The 17,152-nt window shown below is 30.0% G+C and overlaps 1 protein-coding gene and 1 pseudogene across 1 annotated transcript in view; one reads left to right on the top strand and one right to left on the bottom strand.

Moving 5' to 3' along the window:
• The window catches only part of LOC107171603 (histone acetyltransferase KAT6A-like), a 49,785-nt gene extending 38,238 nt beyond the window's left edge, over positions 1–11,547 (top strand). The window contains exons 2-13 of the mRNA XM_089223304.1: positions 5,318–5,480; positions 5,548–5,778; positions 5,857–6,059; positions 7,258–7,546; positions 7,606–7,666; positions 8,649–8,737; positions 8,815–9,054; positions 9,125–9,256; positions 9,340–9,466; positions 9,534–9,692; positions 9,768–9,901; positions 11,398–11,547. Of these exons, the coding sequence (XP_089079430.1) occupies positions 5,318–5,480; positions 5,548–5,778; positions 5,857–6,059; positions 7,258–7,546; positions 7,606–7,666; positions 8,649–8,737; positions 8,815–9,054; positions 9,125–9,256; positions 9,340–9,466; positions 9,534–9,692; positions 9,768–9,901; positions 11,398–11,547 (1,978 nt within the window). The remainder of the gene's footprint in view (positions 1–5,317; positions 5,481–5,547; positions 5,779–5,856; positions 6,060–7,257; positions 7,547–7,605; positions 7,667–8,648; positions 8,738–8,814; positions 9,055–9,124; positions 9,257–9,339; positions 9,467–9,533; positions 9,693–9,767; positions 9,902–11,397) is intronic.
• Positions 11,548–14,885: 3,338 nt separating this feature from the next.
• LOC149057145 (uncharacterized) lies at positions 14,886–16,703 on the bottom strand (annotated as a pseudogene).
• Positions 16,704–17,152: the final 449 nt, after the last annotated feature.

Below are 17,152 nucleotides of genomic sequence, written 5' to 3'. Positions count from 1 at the left end.
AAAAGTCAAAAACATATTTATGTTAATATTCGATTTGTAATTATACAATATTTATGTTTGTTGTTGTATTATGCAATTATAAAAGACTGTATTGGTTACCTATAACTAATAATTTAATATTATACTTATATTATGCTTATATTATGCTGTACAATATATTATTGAATGGCGATGACTATTTTATTTTATATGGGTTTAGGTAGTGATAAATAGTTAACTATAACTATAAAACGTAACTATAATCTTTCAAATCATAATAATCGTTATAATATTATTAAAACATTTCACTGCACTGAAAACTCATTTAATCAGCGTTTAATTTTCGATCGTGTTGTTAAAATACAATATTATTGGTATAATAATTATCATAATATATTATGTTCATCGATATGTCATAATATCATGATAATATGTATAATAATAATAATATATTATGTTATAAATTATTGTTATAAATTATTGCAGTCGGTTGTCGTGACGAAATAATATAATATTAGATCTATCATAATCGTAAACACTAAACACGGCCGCGGTAATATAATATTGTTATGTACCAGCTGGATATATTGCCGGCATCAATAAAATGTAGATCGATATACGGCAATATTTAGTGAATATTTTTAATGGCCGCGCGCACGTGCTATAGGTTAATATATTTCGAAATGAAAATATTAACGACCGGAGTCGTTAGCCATTCAAGGAGTACTTTCTAAGTTTCGTTTAACCCTATATCGTATACCGCATACAATATTATTACGGTAGGTATATAGTACACAAGTCACAAGCGTATTCTGCAGTAATCCGAGTGAGCTTATTATGACGCCCGACAGAGGTCATTTCGTTAATTCGGTCGTAAAATCGTGTACGCGGCACGTCTTGACTTTCTCGGTGTTATCCATAGCTGTTGGCAATGTTGGCATACTCACACCGTAACTCTATATAATATACCTAGCTATTACCTATTTAAAAATAATATCAATAATAATCATGAAGTTGATACGTATTGAAAACGACGAGATGATCCAAAATGTTTCGTCGCAACGATTTTTCAAAATCGTAACGTGTCATGATTCCACGGCAGCGATGGATGTCTGCTGCAGGCAATGTATAGTAAGCGGTGAGCGTACTTTTCTAAAATATTACAAACTGTTTTTGGATGCTAAAAATCAGTTAGTCAAACATTACACCTATTATTGTCGATGAGTCAAATTAGTCAAAATCAATTTTTAAAATTAAAATCCGTCCAACCAGGGAATCGACGGTAATTTTCTAAAATTTATTTCTCGATAAACGCACCGATGAGTACGTGTACAACGTGAAATGTTTAGAAATTTTAAGTAAAACAATATGTAACATAAATAAACAGCCTTAACCATGATACAATACACAGGGAAACACAATATATTAAATACAATTTTGAATGAGGATAAACTATAAAATAAACAGATAAAATATTTTTGAATTACAAGATGTATTATAATATTTTAGTGTATAATGAAGATACTATAATAATACTATTAAGCTGAAATAAATCAAATTTTTTTCAGATTTAATTAAGATAACATATTCGATTATTCGGTACATTAAGGCAGTATGTAACATCGGTATTATAGTATTCCCGTGAAAAGTAAATGGTGATAATCAGTAAGTGGAAACGAAACTTGAATAATTTATTTTAGGAAGTCTTTGTGGTCCATATCCACATTATATTATTAGGAATGTAAGTAATTCATGAATAAATTATAAATAATTAATTAAAAACGGTTGTTTAACAACTTATAATATATTATTAAAGGCACGTAAGATGCGAATGTCACGGTTGAATTACCGCGCGTAGTTGTATGTGCCATAAATCTTAAAAATCTTTAAAAAATTTTCATTCCATGCTCTTTCGAGGGGTCTCAGATTATGTCACTCAACAGTGAATAGTGATATTTAATAGTATTTTAATATATTAATTACTTTTGTAGAAAATTCAATCAAGGTTTCGAAGGCCTGCACACAACGACACCTGCAGCAATCACCTGGATTATGAACCTCAACATGTGTCTATGAACTCATATCGCAAGAACAACTCACTTTTAATATTTGTGATTTTTGACTAATTATCGTTCTATTTAAACTTTAAAGTTATACCATTATGATATTCTCTTTACATTTTTTTTGTTTTTATTTATATTAATAGCCTCGGCGTCAAAGGCCATTGGCGTTGGTTTACAATAGGTTACATAATATATATACAATTATTTACAGGTTATATATACAATTTATAAGCTTGGGACTTAATTATAAATGTTATCAAATTATTAATATTGTTTGGGTGTAGGGCTTCTCTTATATTTATATAATGCTATATATGTATTGTATTAGTTAGAGTTTGATAGTTAATTTGATTTGTGTTAAAAGCTATACGAAATAAATAAAATATATTACTATTGTACTCTATTACAGAACGGACTAAAAATCATTTCCTAATGTGGTACTCAATTGATATATTGTACTAGATCAGAAAATTCTCAACAGTAAATCTTTTGCATTAGAAATCCTGACGTTTATGTTTACCTTTCTTGCAAATCACGTACATGTGGTCATTAAAAAAAGCGGTTATTATGATGACATTAATTCTAAATAAATTATCGATGGTTATACATAATTATTATTGTTATTATGTAATACTGTACCATTACACATTTGTTTTAATACAATTTTTCCTTCGAGTAATAATGGCATCTGACAGCATTTATTGATATTAATTTCAAGCACATTATTATAGCGTCTCACCAAACGAGTAGAATCTATCAATGACGATTTGTAGCGCATTTGACAGTTCTGATACATGTTAATAGAATAATATATTGTTATATGATTGAAAAAGATCTTCATATAATAAACATTTAGCATTCAAGAATTAAAATATCATTTATTTTGCAAAAGGAGAATAAAAGAGTTGAAAGATGACCACCTTGTAGGATTTCCAATTAGTCATGACGCAACTTTGAACGGATCCGAAGAGATATTTTTTTTGATCACTTGTTGAGGTCTATGATATTAAATGTACCTATGATAAAAGATTTCTCAGATGCTATTTTATAGTTTTATATTGCTTTGAGTGGAGAGAATAAACTGTGCATACAAATGGGTGATAGCATTTTCAGTTCAGATTCACACGTTTAAGTTTATCTAAATGTACTACTTTGACTATAGTCACATCAAAATACTGTAATATCGATTTGCCTATATTTTTCTCCTTAAAACACGACCGACGAAGGACAGGAACATAGATTTGGAAGGTGTTTGGGAGAAAGGGTTCAAGTACATTTTTGGTCATTTTGATGTAAATAGTCGATTTTGAAGGACATTTTATGCCACATCAATTGGTCAAATTGTAACGCACCCATAATTTGTTATTAATTTATTATCATATTATGCGTTTTGATTCAAGCCATAACGGAAATAATTTGAGTTTTGAGAAACGGCCCAAGTCTAATAACGTGTTATCTCTGTTATGTGATAAACGGACTAAGTTATTTTTCTATAATACGAGTATAATAATATAATATATTGTTTGTGCACAAGGACAAGTCACACACATTTTATTTCGTTTCGCATATACGATCTTATTAATTGATGTTTTTTTTTTCTGTGATTTTAATAATTATTTACTTTCTATATCTTTACCTTATAAGTGATATTTTACTTATGAATTACAATTATGACCAGCAGAACACAAAAATTGATCCACTTAGCAACTGTTAAGTAGATATTACACAAAATATGTAATATACAAACTACGTAGGTACCTACTTTAATTACAATAATAAATATTATTTACTATATAATATATTCACATTTTGTCATCTGGCACGCCAATGAAGTTGTGTTGTGCATAACATGCAATTTTATAGTATTACATATTTAAACAATGCTCTCAAATAAAAAAAGTATTATATGTGTTAGTTATATTGTAGTTGTATAAAATAAAATAAAATATATTAAAAGCATATTACTGAATTTCACGACTTTTTATTGTTTCGGGGGCAGGACAGGCAATTGAAACTTGCAGCGTCTTATACAACGTAATTTAAGTAATATATTCCAATAAATGCTCAAATGTTTCTAAGAAAAATAAATTTTCAAATACACAGGCTTGTTTGAATACCAAAATTAAATGTATCAATAGTTTTAATTGTTATTACAATTTATTTGCTTACTTGCAATGTTAAAATAAACTTATTATAATAAATACTTACTGCGGTAAACAAGTTATCACTTTTAAGTCGATACTATTTATGAAATATTTTTTTTAAATGTATTTAGAAATCGGTTAGCGCCATAAAAATTCTTACGAGCTGTAAAATTTTGAAATATGCACAAATAAGCACTGCTATAATACCTACTTCTAAAATAATTAGTATTTTTAATCAACACTCCATGAAACATTTTATACTTAGCAGTTTAGCATTCCCAATATTAAACGATCACTGTTCAACCAGTAAATAATATAAACAACGCAAATATATACGAATAATAAAATATTTTTGATTTTGTTTAAATTTTAAAATCATTGTCAATAAAATGAAAAGACAACATTTTAGATTCTGAACGGAGTGATAAATGTATTGATTTTACAATGATATGTGGTTTTTTTTTTGCGTGTCTTTGTACAGCATAACTAATGCATAACTACATTTTATAACTACATGCAATGTTTTTGGAAAAATTGATTAACCATGCCTCATTCAAAATGCGTCCTAATTAATTAATTAAATTAAATAATCCTAATTAATCCTAACTGACAAATCATCTCCGTTCAGAATCGTTTTTCGTATACAATGATACCAATCATTTCATTCAAATCTAACCTACCCTAGTCAGAGGTCCACCCCACCACTTAACGTACAGCAGAGCGACATCCACTTACCCTATTTTTTTTTTTTTATACAGATATTATTATTATATTCAGTTTATTTAATATTATAAAATAATTAAGAATTAATTAGTTGTGAATTGTAGTAATTATAGTACCTCATTTAAAAGTTAAGTTAATTTTATTTATTGGAAAATAAAATCTGTTTGGATAATACACTACGAACACGTCTATTAAAGTTTATAATATGGTTGAAGTATCTAAAAATACTTTTGTTACTACCAAATATTGATATTTTTCATTTCGTATATACCTAAAGTAACTTATAAACTGTTATAATATGAGTAATTGTTTAATAGTCATAGAAACTAGACACTCAAAGCAAACAAATTAATGTTGATCGGTATTATACGAAAAAACTTTATTTTTTAAACTATATTTGTTTTTTAGCGGGCTAAGAATACAAGAAACAATTACCAAAATGATTAAATCGGATTCGTCTAAAAATGCGACAACCTCGCTTTCGCTTCACGGATCTGGGAGAAAAAGAAAAAGGTCACCGTCACGCACGGATAATAAGTGCCGAGGGAAAAATTTGAGCATGATGATAAAGGTTCGTTGTTACCCATTTCTTGCGGTGTTTCCAAAATAAATATTACGTATTGCGATTTTAATTGCAGGCTATCGGAGACCACTGCGAGAACTGCATGTCCACGTCGACCAAAAACTTGTCGGGTGACCTGGAACCGTTGTACCAGTGTGCAGGTCATTGTGGGTTTTTGTTACATCGTTCATGCTTGACAGCTTATTATGGATCTAGGGCTAAATTGCTAACAGTTGGTTCTGAGTGGTTCTGTTACGACTGTGGGACATGCGCATCGGAACCGCCATGCTCAGTATCTGCAGGACGTGTAAATAAATATATATATATATACATTTCAAATAAAAATAAAATTAATCGTCGCATAAAATTTGTTGTATACGTACAGATGACATGTCTATTAAAATGCAATGGATGTAATAAAAAATACCATTTTGAATGCCTTCAATCTCTAACTGACACGGATAAACAAAAATCGCAATGGAGATGTCCATTTTGCATAGTTAACCACGACGCCGTAGTTTCTATGGGGACAGAACCGTTAGATGAGCGACTACATGGTGGAGAAAAATCAGCTTTCAAAATAAGAAGGTATATGTTTATAAATGCAATATTAATCTATTGACTAGTTCAGTGGTTCTCTGGAGGGTTGGGTCCTAAGTATACTTTGAGGTAGTAAAAAATACGAATTGTAATTAGTACCAACATTTTAATTGATTATTCTTTCGATAATATGTTCACGTTTCGGTAATGGAGTACCTATATCTATAATATATTGATGGTTTAGAAGCTGAAAGTTTTCATAAACTAATTACACAGAATATTCTATTTTAGTTTCTTAATTCAATAGATAACTTATTTACACACTCATTATCCCAGGGTTTGTAAGTATTCAGTATTGATTTAAACACCAACTAATAATATGAATTTATTTTGATAGTATGAATTACATACTTATGTTTTGGTGCAAATTTCAACATATTAAACATATTATCATTATCACGGTGAATATTACAATCATTCATTTTATCAGTTATTTGAATAATAATAAGAAAAGAAAACGAGGAATTTGCTGTGATATATAGTAATTTAGTATGGGCTATAGCCTATAAGTGTACACCTCGAGATTGGGTAGGCCCTGTAGTCTGTAGCGGATGTACGCAATTTGAATTTAATAATAAATTAAATCGTTATATATATTTTAGTAATTTCTTACTGTATAAGATGCAACACGATTTATTTTTAGTATACATTTACAATTTTGATAAATTTTTACAAAATTTGGGTATTACTTTTAAACTTTTAACTTTCTATCATAGTTTAATAAAAAACTTAAGATTTTAAACATGTAAATCCTGCAAATAACTTTAAATGTGCCGAATATGTTTGAAAATGTATAACTCAATTGAGACCCGTTAAGAAATTTTTATTTGGTGAAAATAATATCAAGTCACCACAAATATCTATTCGTTTTTAAATAAAAAAAAAAAAATAGTGTTGCGTAAATATTCTAGTTTTTTCATATACATATATAATATAAATATTGCTCTTTATAGTACATACTTGATGTAATTTACTACCAAAAACTAAAGTTATAAGTAGGAATGTTTTTTTAATTATATGTATTTAAATAAAATATGTTATAAAATTATAATATATACCTAACTAAAATTATTGATTATACGAAAAACGATCTGAGCGAAGACGGCCAGTCAACTGTCAGTCTATACAATATTAATATTATTAGCAAATATCCCAGTATATTTTATGATATTATTGTGCTATTAAGATATGTTAAAAGACAGGTACAGGGGCCTGGAAACTGGATTGGGTGTCTAGAGTCGATGCCAAATATTGTCCAAACTAAAGCACATTCAGTGCGTAGAGTAATAGGTCAGCGTCGACCAGATATCAAATCATTAAATGGAGGACCAGAGTTAGAAAAATGTAGTTCTGGAAGGAAATCACGAATGCTTGAATCAAATAAAATAGAAAAAAAACGCCCTTCACTTCCTAAAAACGAGAAAAAAAGAAAACTGACTGCTGAGGATAGCGTCACACTCACACAATTGAAAAAAGTAATAAAGGCGGATTATTATTTATTTCAGTATTTATTAATTCATTGAAATTTTAACAGAAAAAATGTGTAAAACCATCCATTGTGGGTTTCAAATATGTACGTAATGCCACGAAAAACGGTAAGTCTCCTTTCTTGACTCTTCTACCCCTTCTATCCTGATTAGCGGTATTGTACGATTTCCCATCGCCATGGAGAAAACAAAACTATTTAGGCAAAGTTATACGTTTAATGCGCGAGATTAGAACGGGAAAAGGGTTAGATTTGCTGAATTTTAATCCATTGCATGCTGTTTGTTTTTATTTCTGTTCTCTATCAATTTAATATACCTAGTGTGTACTGAGTAGATTATAGATAGTAGCTGATTTAATATAATATCATACCGCAATATTGCATTTATTTTTTGAGAATATATCAGATAGCCTTAACCGTTTAAACAACGATAATTACACTGCCGTTACTCAGACAGCGAACTAGGAATTGAAAATTGAAAAATAAACAAATATCAAATTCGAAATAATATATGACTATATTACGTCACACTTTTATCACTGTATTTGTATCAGTGACATATAAATACGTCCCGAATAAGTGTAGTTGTAATATTATGAATAGCTGGTTTTAAATTTTTCATAGAGTGAAAAATAAATATTTGGAGTAAAACGTATAATACATAGGTACCTATAAAACACTGGTAATATGCTCATTTTAATATTCAACGCAATTTGGTTAATTATTTCAATTAACTATTATTTATTGATTTATTTTATTTCATGATCATATATAAAATACAGGTTTTCACTGAAGAAACTCGTGTATGTGTGTGTGTTTGAGTGTGTGGGTCGTGGCCTCGTGGGGTGCAAAAATTGTTTGTTATAAGTTCAAACGTTCTTATCCCATTTTGTTACCGAACAAAGTAAAAACCGTTAAAAGAAATCTCTGCTATAGGTTAGCATCTACAGATATAGCTTTACATTATCGATATTATATAGTCTGCCATGATATTTAACAGTTTATATTAGTGTTTATTTATGTGGCACTTATAACTTTTTTTCACTTAATAACCAGTCATCTTGATAATAAATATTAAATACAAATTTCAGTTCTGGAAAATATGAACCCCCCAGTATCAAACTTAAAATCTGGCAACATTGTAAAAATCTCTGAAAAGACAAAAATACCGTTAAAGAATGTAGGTTTTAAATAATTTTTTATTTTATTATAATATGTCTTACATTTGTAATTTCTAATTGACAATTGATATTATAGAGAGCAACTCAATCTCCAATAAGATTTCCAGCTGTCATACATTTTGGGAAATTCAATGTGAAGACTTGGTTTTCAACCCAATTTCCACAGGAACATGATGCTATGAAATTGATTTTTTGTGAATATTGTTTGAAATATACTCAGTGCCAATCGGTTATGAGAAGACATATGCGATATTGTAATTGGAGAACACCGCCAGGAACTGAAATCTACCGAAACGAATGTCTGAGCATTTTTGAAGTTAATCAATATTTTTTAAACAATTCATAAGAGGTAAACTATAAAGTTGCTTAAATTTTTTTTCCTACAGGTTGATGGAAATAATCACAAAATATATTGTGAAACATTATGTCGAATTGGAAAACTATTTTTGGATGTTAAAACTCTGGAATATGGCGTTGAACCGTTCCGTTTTTATATTCTGACGAAAAATGACTTTGCCGTAAGTATATATATGTATATATTTTGTATTGTATTTTATAATGTTATATACTATTGTAACAATTTTTCATTAAAAATGTTAAGGGCAACAATTTAGTTGGTTATTTTTCAAAATCGAAAGACAGGGAAAACAATTATTTTAACGTGGCTTGCATCATGGTCATGCCACAATATCAAAGAAAAGGGTACGGGCGACTTCTAATTGAATTCAGTAAGTGAAAACTATACGAAACTAGTTATTTGTTTAAACAGATATCACGTGTTATCAATCTTTTCAGGTTATCTCTTATCTAAAATTGAAAAACAGCCTGGAACACCAGAAACACCCCTTTCTGACTTGGGTCAAAAGTTGTACAATTCATATTGGAAAAGTGTTATATTGGAATATTTAGATAAATACACAAATAATGCCAAGATATGTATCAATCATGTTATCAGTAAAACAGATAATTTAAAACTTTTTAATCTGTATTTCGTGAGATAATTATAAAATAGTAACACATTTAATTCAGGTTTAATGAAACAAGACATCATCAATACTTTAAATTCTCTGAACTTTGTTGTGGAAGTATTTAATGGAACTACAATATGTATTAACTGGGATATTGTAGATGCTCATATGCAGAGAAAAATAAAGTTAAAAAAGGTTCATATCCATAGGCGTAACTAGGGGGATGCTTGGGGGTGCTTCAGCACCCCCAGCCATTAATTTAGCACCCCCAGATCAAAAACACCAAAAATCATATGAAAAAGTTTTTTTTGTTTTACGTAACGTTGTTTAAATATTGAATGAGATGTTGTTATAAAATTACTTCTTCAGAAATATTGGAAATATATTCCAATTTCACTAATAAAAAAAAAATAATATTAGTATAAAATAGTATATTATATATTATGTATAATATTGTTTATTATTTAAACACACTAACATAGTATCATTACCTAACCTTTGAGATGATTGTGCCTCATGTAAGTGACTGCTAAAAATGTAAATTGTATAATTATTTTGACATCAGTTAAAAAAAAAAAAATATTATTTATCTGTTTATACTAGGTCATTATTTGAATCACCTAAATAATAATACAGGTAATATACCTAATGTATTTATGAGGTAAATATTAGTGTGCTTATGTTTTTATAATGCATTTAAGATTGGTTATAGTTATTATAAAATTGAAATATGGTACTTGGGGTGTGGGGGCATAGCCCCCACGGGTCTGTTTCATCTACATAATTTTAGCACCCCCAGTGTTTGGCCTCTAGTTGCGCCTATGTTCATATCAACCCAAAAAAATTAAATTGGACACCTCCAACCAAATAATAAAATGTAATACATTTTATGATTTATTTATTTATTTTTGACAGACGAAAAAGTTAGTGTAAAAGAGCACATAACACAAAAAAATTCTTTAAATTTTTTAAATGTTAAATTTACTATAGCTGTATTAAATATTTTAAAAATAATGATTTTACGTTTCTACTCACATTATTCTTATAATTTAATATAGCTACAATTATTAAGCATTTTAAAAAAAATGTAAAGATATTTTTTTGTCTTGTGGTTCCTTAAAACTATATTTGCTATCTGGTGAAATTAATCGAAGATTTCCTTTTTATTTTTTCGTTCAATATGAATTTGTTTTTTTTTTTTTTTTATGTTGTTGAATTCAAAACAATCATTATATATTTTAGTATTATTTTTAATTGCTATGGACTAAATTTATAATAATATCATTGTTCAGCAAAATGTTGAGAAATAAAATAATACCTACAAATGTTAAAAACATTTTTATCTTGATTATTGATGTTGGTATTTGTTAGTGCGATATATAGGTAATAACTTGGCTTGCAGTCAGTTAGGGAACAATATCCATTTGATAGTTGAATAAAATTATATTTAATTGTTACATAATTACTTAATATGATTTATTTAAATTATGCAATGAGTGTGTAAAATATTTGTGTTCACTATACATTTGCTGACATGGACAATGCGAATTACAAAAGTATTGGTCTAGGCAGTGGAGTGGCTTTTTATCTAATTCTGACTTATACCTAACTTATATGTGAGTTCTGGAATCAGGTTTTTTGAAATGAAACTTCTTTAGGCACTTTAGCGTAAGTCGAATTCATGCTTTCAGCCGCTGCGACCAAAAAGCGTCACGGGCGTGACTTACTGGACACTAAGCGTCCAATTAGACAATCGGATATTGCTGGCTGGTCACTGTGTTCCTCCTGGCATAGAACGAATTCCGAAGCTTACGAACTGGAAGAAAAATGTCTGTATCTGATTATCACAAACTAACTCTAAGTATTTAAAAAAACCGAACGTCAGATGTCAGCCAACAAAATCCGATCGTCGGATTCTTTCCGTTTTCATTTTTTTTTTTTTTTTTTATAAATCCCTTAAACGAAAAAAGTTCTTATTGTTTCAAAATCCATTATAATTATTTTTAAAAACTTCAATAACTTTTTGTAGCTCCGATATCGGAAAAGTACTATTATTGTATAATAGGTAGTTCAGATTAATTAACGTTAGGTTAGTCTACGTTTACATAGATTTTGTTACCTACGAAATTCTTACTATCTTACATTAAAGGTTATTAAAAGTTATATACCAAATATGCTACTTTAATTGTATAATATTTCCAGATATATTATAGAATATTGCGCTGTTGACATAAACCACTAATTTTTAAAATGTTTTCAGAAATATGTAGGTATATATATTATATGTATATACTGCACATTACTTTAAATATTTTGACTGTCACTTGTCTACAGTGCTTGAAAACAACTAACTAGTTGAGAATAACAGCTATTAACATATTATATAGGTACATGTACAATACTAATGTAATTCTTTTTTTTTATTGATCGAAAAAGAAAATATACATAAGTAATTATTGAAGATAACATTTTCGATTATCTATTTCCTTTAAGAAAAGCTTGTTTTGAAGATAGAAAGTTATTAGATTATAAAATACAATTATTAACAAAATACATATTACATAAAATATACCTATCAAAACTTAAATATAAAGATACAAAGTATAGATTCTAAGTACCTACATATAAATCTAAATAATCAATACAGTTTAGTAATATATTTTTAAGCAAATTGTCCACGAATAAAAGAAAAAAATATAAAAATAACGTTGTATTCAAAATACATGAATAAAATATACAACCTAGATTAAAATATTTACATAGCTCAAAATGTAATACAATTTGATTTAAGCAAAATTGCACAAAAGCCATTCATTTAGTACTTTTTATTATTATTATTATTTCTGGTTTTGTAATATATTAATATATAGTGATTTCGGTTTTTTATCATAATCCATTTAATTAAATATAAGTAGTAGGCCCATGATTGTCTAATTATCGCAAATATATTATAATATTTGCCAAAAGCAATGCAACACTCGTGTTATAATATGACATTATTTTTCAATATTATATTCTATAACTTTATTATTTATTTAACTAACCGAACCATTACCTCTACCTATTTATATATCATCGCAGTAAAGTATGAAATAATATATTTTAAAATTAAAGCTATAATATAGTTAACTAATTATTCTTTTTTTTTTAACAATATTTATCAAGTTGAAATATTATTACGTTTTTGGAATTTTTCGGTTCTAATGGTTTTATACTTTTATGCATGCAATTCTGTGTACAAGGTTTTGAATAAAAGTAAACGAATACTCAATATGTTAGTAATACATAATAGTTAATAAAAAATAATAATAGATCTATTCCATTGTTAGTAAGTTACTACGAAAGTTGGTAAGAACTAGTTATTACTACTAGTAACTAAAAATTTAAAGTCAAGAAGAATAGTGCATAACCATTAATCACAATACTCAGCGATATAGTGGTATTATTTTATTGTTTATATTTGATAGAAGTTCATAGTTAAGGATTACAATCTGTAAAGATTTATATATCACTACTATAATGAAAACAAAAAAAAAGATAATATTTTACATATTTTACAAAGTACAATTATTATCAATCGTAGATTTGACGATATCGAATTTATCACTTTTATTACTACTGATCATTACAAATAAAGATCCTAGTTCCAACGAAACGGTTCTGATTGTGTAGTATGTATGTATATCACCTAAAAACCACCCAATTCTGAGCAGCAATAACTTGCCAATGGATTAACGAAAGCTAAACATTTTAATGAATAAAATTAATATATTTAATTATTTGATTATTAATATAGGTTTTCATTTGAAATTCTAAAGTTGATAGATTTTTTTACTATTAAATGTAAGAGTGAACAAAATTAAATGTTGTATACCATTGTAGAAAAGCATGTAGGTATCTAAAAGTAAATACTTTTTGAAATAATGAATGTTCTATGATAAAAAGAATCAGCCTGTATAATATGTATAATACGTCGACGATGATTTTCAATATCATTGAACCTCGTGAAAAATTACCTTGTAAAGCTAATTTGCGGAAAAAGTATGTCGACACTCTATACCCGTTAATATCCCTAGTGTTTTACAATTCTGTTTGGACGAGACGTATTATCAAAGTATAGTTTGTCTTATTACTTATACTTACACTATTCCAATTCGGAGGCAATGCCTTGGAGGCGATGCCCAAAAACTCTAAGTCTAAAATACTTATCAACATACAAGCCTCCATGATGAATTTCATCTATATGTGTACATTTAAACTTTGTATAGGTTTTATTTAGCGTCACGTGCCGTATATAAAACATGGCGATTTCAGTTCGACTAATGCAGTAAAAACATTCTCGAAACCACAAAAATATTTATTTTTTAACACACCAGTGGGCATATAATAGTAACGTAAAATATTATTATTAACTTCTCACCACATGTCGTTCGACTTTGAGGAGCGCATCCTGCCATGACCATAATTATTATTAGTAGTTGATTTTACAATGCACGTGCACAATACATAACTGATTATACCATGAGGTGTAAACTTGATTTTTACGATATTTTTGCAGTTTTCTCTCTATTGTAGAAATTTTCGAATAGAAAAAAAAAATCACTTGTAGAATACGTGAAAAGTACGTAGGTAGTGTAATTGTCATATAATATATTATATGTATTATAGTATCCAATCTATAAAGAACAATCCTTAAGAGGATGTGTTTAACTAGTTCTCGTATTCTACTCAACTTGAAATTGGGATAAAATTATAGTGTATAGATAGCATACATTTGCAGACATTTTCACAAATTAAATGTACTGAAAATTCAATTTTAAAGGATTTTTATTGTAAATTGGATACTCCCCTGAAAAAATTTAAATTAATTTAGGTACACCGATTTAAATTGCATTTAACCATATGAAAGTAAAAAAAAATGTGCTTTTTAATTCATCCAAAAATAGGAACAACACTCCAAACAACTAAGCAATTAATAGCTCTTAATAAGCCTATAGCGGGTTTGCTGGTCGACAAGAAAATAGATTAAAGTCAAAATATATTTTGTAGCGAAACATAATTTAACAAAAAAATAACTCATTTTCAGAGTAGGTATAAGGCAGAAGAAGATCTAAGTATTTCTTGCTCAAACAGGAGAGTCTGTTTGCACAATACTACTCCTCTGCTGCCATATATTTATTAATGAAAAACATTAAAAACATTTAAACACAATACTTAACAAACGAATATACATAGCGTAAGCAATTCACATCAGAAATCTTCTGCACTTCTTCAACTAATGCTAAATAATATAGTTAAAAATTATGAAATCAGTCCCGTTTATCGATCCAATTTCCGCCCCGGTGTCGCACGCACCCACCAGTCTGGAATCCCGTTCCACTGATTTCCCGGAGGGAGCTCAGTCGTTTAGAGCCGCTCTTGCTTAGGTCTCAACTAGCCTCTCATTTTGCTCATTGTATCTAAGAATGTCTTCAACCATTTCATAGAAGGCCCAAGTGGCGGGTTAGGAGGCAGCCAGTATTTGATCATTCATGCAAATCGGATCGTCGGTTAAACCACTCAGCAGATCCTGTACGTCATTTGGAGTGATTTTTCGGCTGTCTATGAACCCGTTCATTGAGTGTTGACAATAGTGGCACGATTTCTCCGGTGCAAATAGTCTCTGAAACACCCATATCCCGTAAAAGCCTGCGTAACGTTAAATGTGAGATCTTTGGGACGTCTTCTCACTCATTTTATCTGGTTCAGGAGGATCAATCGCTTCCATGCTGTGTTTCTACCGTCGCTCCACCTAATGGACCCGGTTCCACTACACTTTCCTGATATTATCCTTAGTGCCCACTCTATCTGGGTCGTCCATTTTGCTCCGAAATCTTACGCGTACCAAAGCAAGAATATCGCCTGTAGGAGTTCCCGCGAGAAATAAAGCTGCCTCAGCCGTGACGGCGAAGAACGCCCTCTTCACTCTAAGAGCCGCCAATCTCTGTGCTCGAATCGTAAGGTTCCGATAAATAGCACACTTTGTTTCTCTTTCTGCCAATATCGATGAGACGTACAGCATCCTACTGTTAACTACGGACATAAACAGCGTTATTTGGAATGGGAGGGCACTCCAAGGTTAGGCATAAGTCGTCCTATATCCAAAGCTGCCTTGGACAACTTAACCGAGACGCTTCTAAAGTGTCCACTAAAGGTTAAATGCGGATCTAGGTGGAGTCCTAGTTATCTAACCTTTTTTAGTAAAGGAACTTACTGTCTCCATACTAACAACACTCGATCCAGGTACGCCCACTTCTTAGTCAACACGATCGCCTCAGTCTTGTATCGTGCAAGTTAGTCATCAACCATCCAGGCATCGATGGCATCTAATGTGGGGTTCAACACACCAGCCAGAGCATCTAATGTCTGTGAAGCTGCTAGTAGGGCTACATCATCTGCGAATCCAACAACCTGAACACCTTCCGGTAAGTTCATCCTAAAGATGTCATCAAAGAACACGTTCCATAGTGTGGGGAAAAGACTGATTCCTGTGGAACACCTCCTGTGACCGATCTGGTGGTGCTCCTCTAATCATCTGATCTTATAGTCAGTATACGACTTTCCATGTATGATCGTACAATTTTCACTAGGTAATGAGAGGCCCCTCTCCGTTGAAGAGCAATATCCACGTGGTCGTGGGACTACTACTTCGCTTAGTCCTAGTCTGACGTCAAGGTTGGCATGGTTACTGGATCCTATCCCGACTTCCCCTGTACTGTCCAACGGCACTGGGGCAGTAACAAAGTCGTTGATTTCCATATTAAGTTTTTACAGTGATTTCCTTCACTTGCATTTTAGTCCTACGGCCAGGAGGTTTGCAGTGACCTTCTGGTCCGTTTGCTTAGGATAGCCAGGGCGACTAAACCTTAACCAGTCCCGACTAATCAAAGTTATGACTGGTTTCAGAACCTCTTAGTACCAGCCCAATGAGAGCCAGTAAGCCCCCCCACCACGTCAAGGTGGGTCCTGTCGGAGGGGAAATGCTAAATACTTATTTTCATTATATTTTTCAAACACCATTGCGCTTATTTAATCTAAGCGTTAATTATTTTTGTTCAATTGTTATCCACATCAGGTGTGCTCAAACAACCACCGTTTAGTTACTATTTCATTATTTAAAATGTGTGCAAGCCACAAGGTTTTTAAATTTATATCTTAGTTATAGGTACGATTCACAAACTTTCTCATCATGCGTCAGTACTAATCCATACGTTTTGTTTGTTATCAAATATTTTACTGTGAATTTTACCATGTTAAATTTTGTTGTAGTTTATAGGACATAAAATCAAACCTACCAGTATTGACTCCAACATACACATGTTTTACATGACAAAATTCAGTTCATTAGAGAGCTGTTTGATTAAGTATTTAACTTTATTGACCTACCATCAAACTTTTATGTAAGAA

This window comes from Diuraphis noxia, unplaced genomic scaffold (assembly GCF_037042655.1).
Source record: "Diuraphis noxia isolate RWA-SAM2 unplaced genomic scaffold, SU_Dnox_SAM2 contig0003, whole genome shotgun sequence".
NCBI lineage: Eukaryota > Metazoa > Arthropoda > Insecta > Hemiptera > Aphididae > Diuraphis > Diuraphis noxia.
Note: the sequence above shows the minus strand (reverse complement) of the source record. Positions and strands in the feature narration are given on the sequence as shown.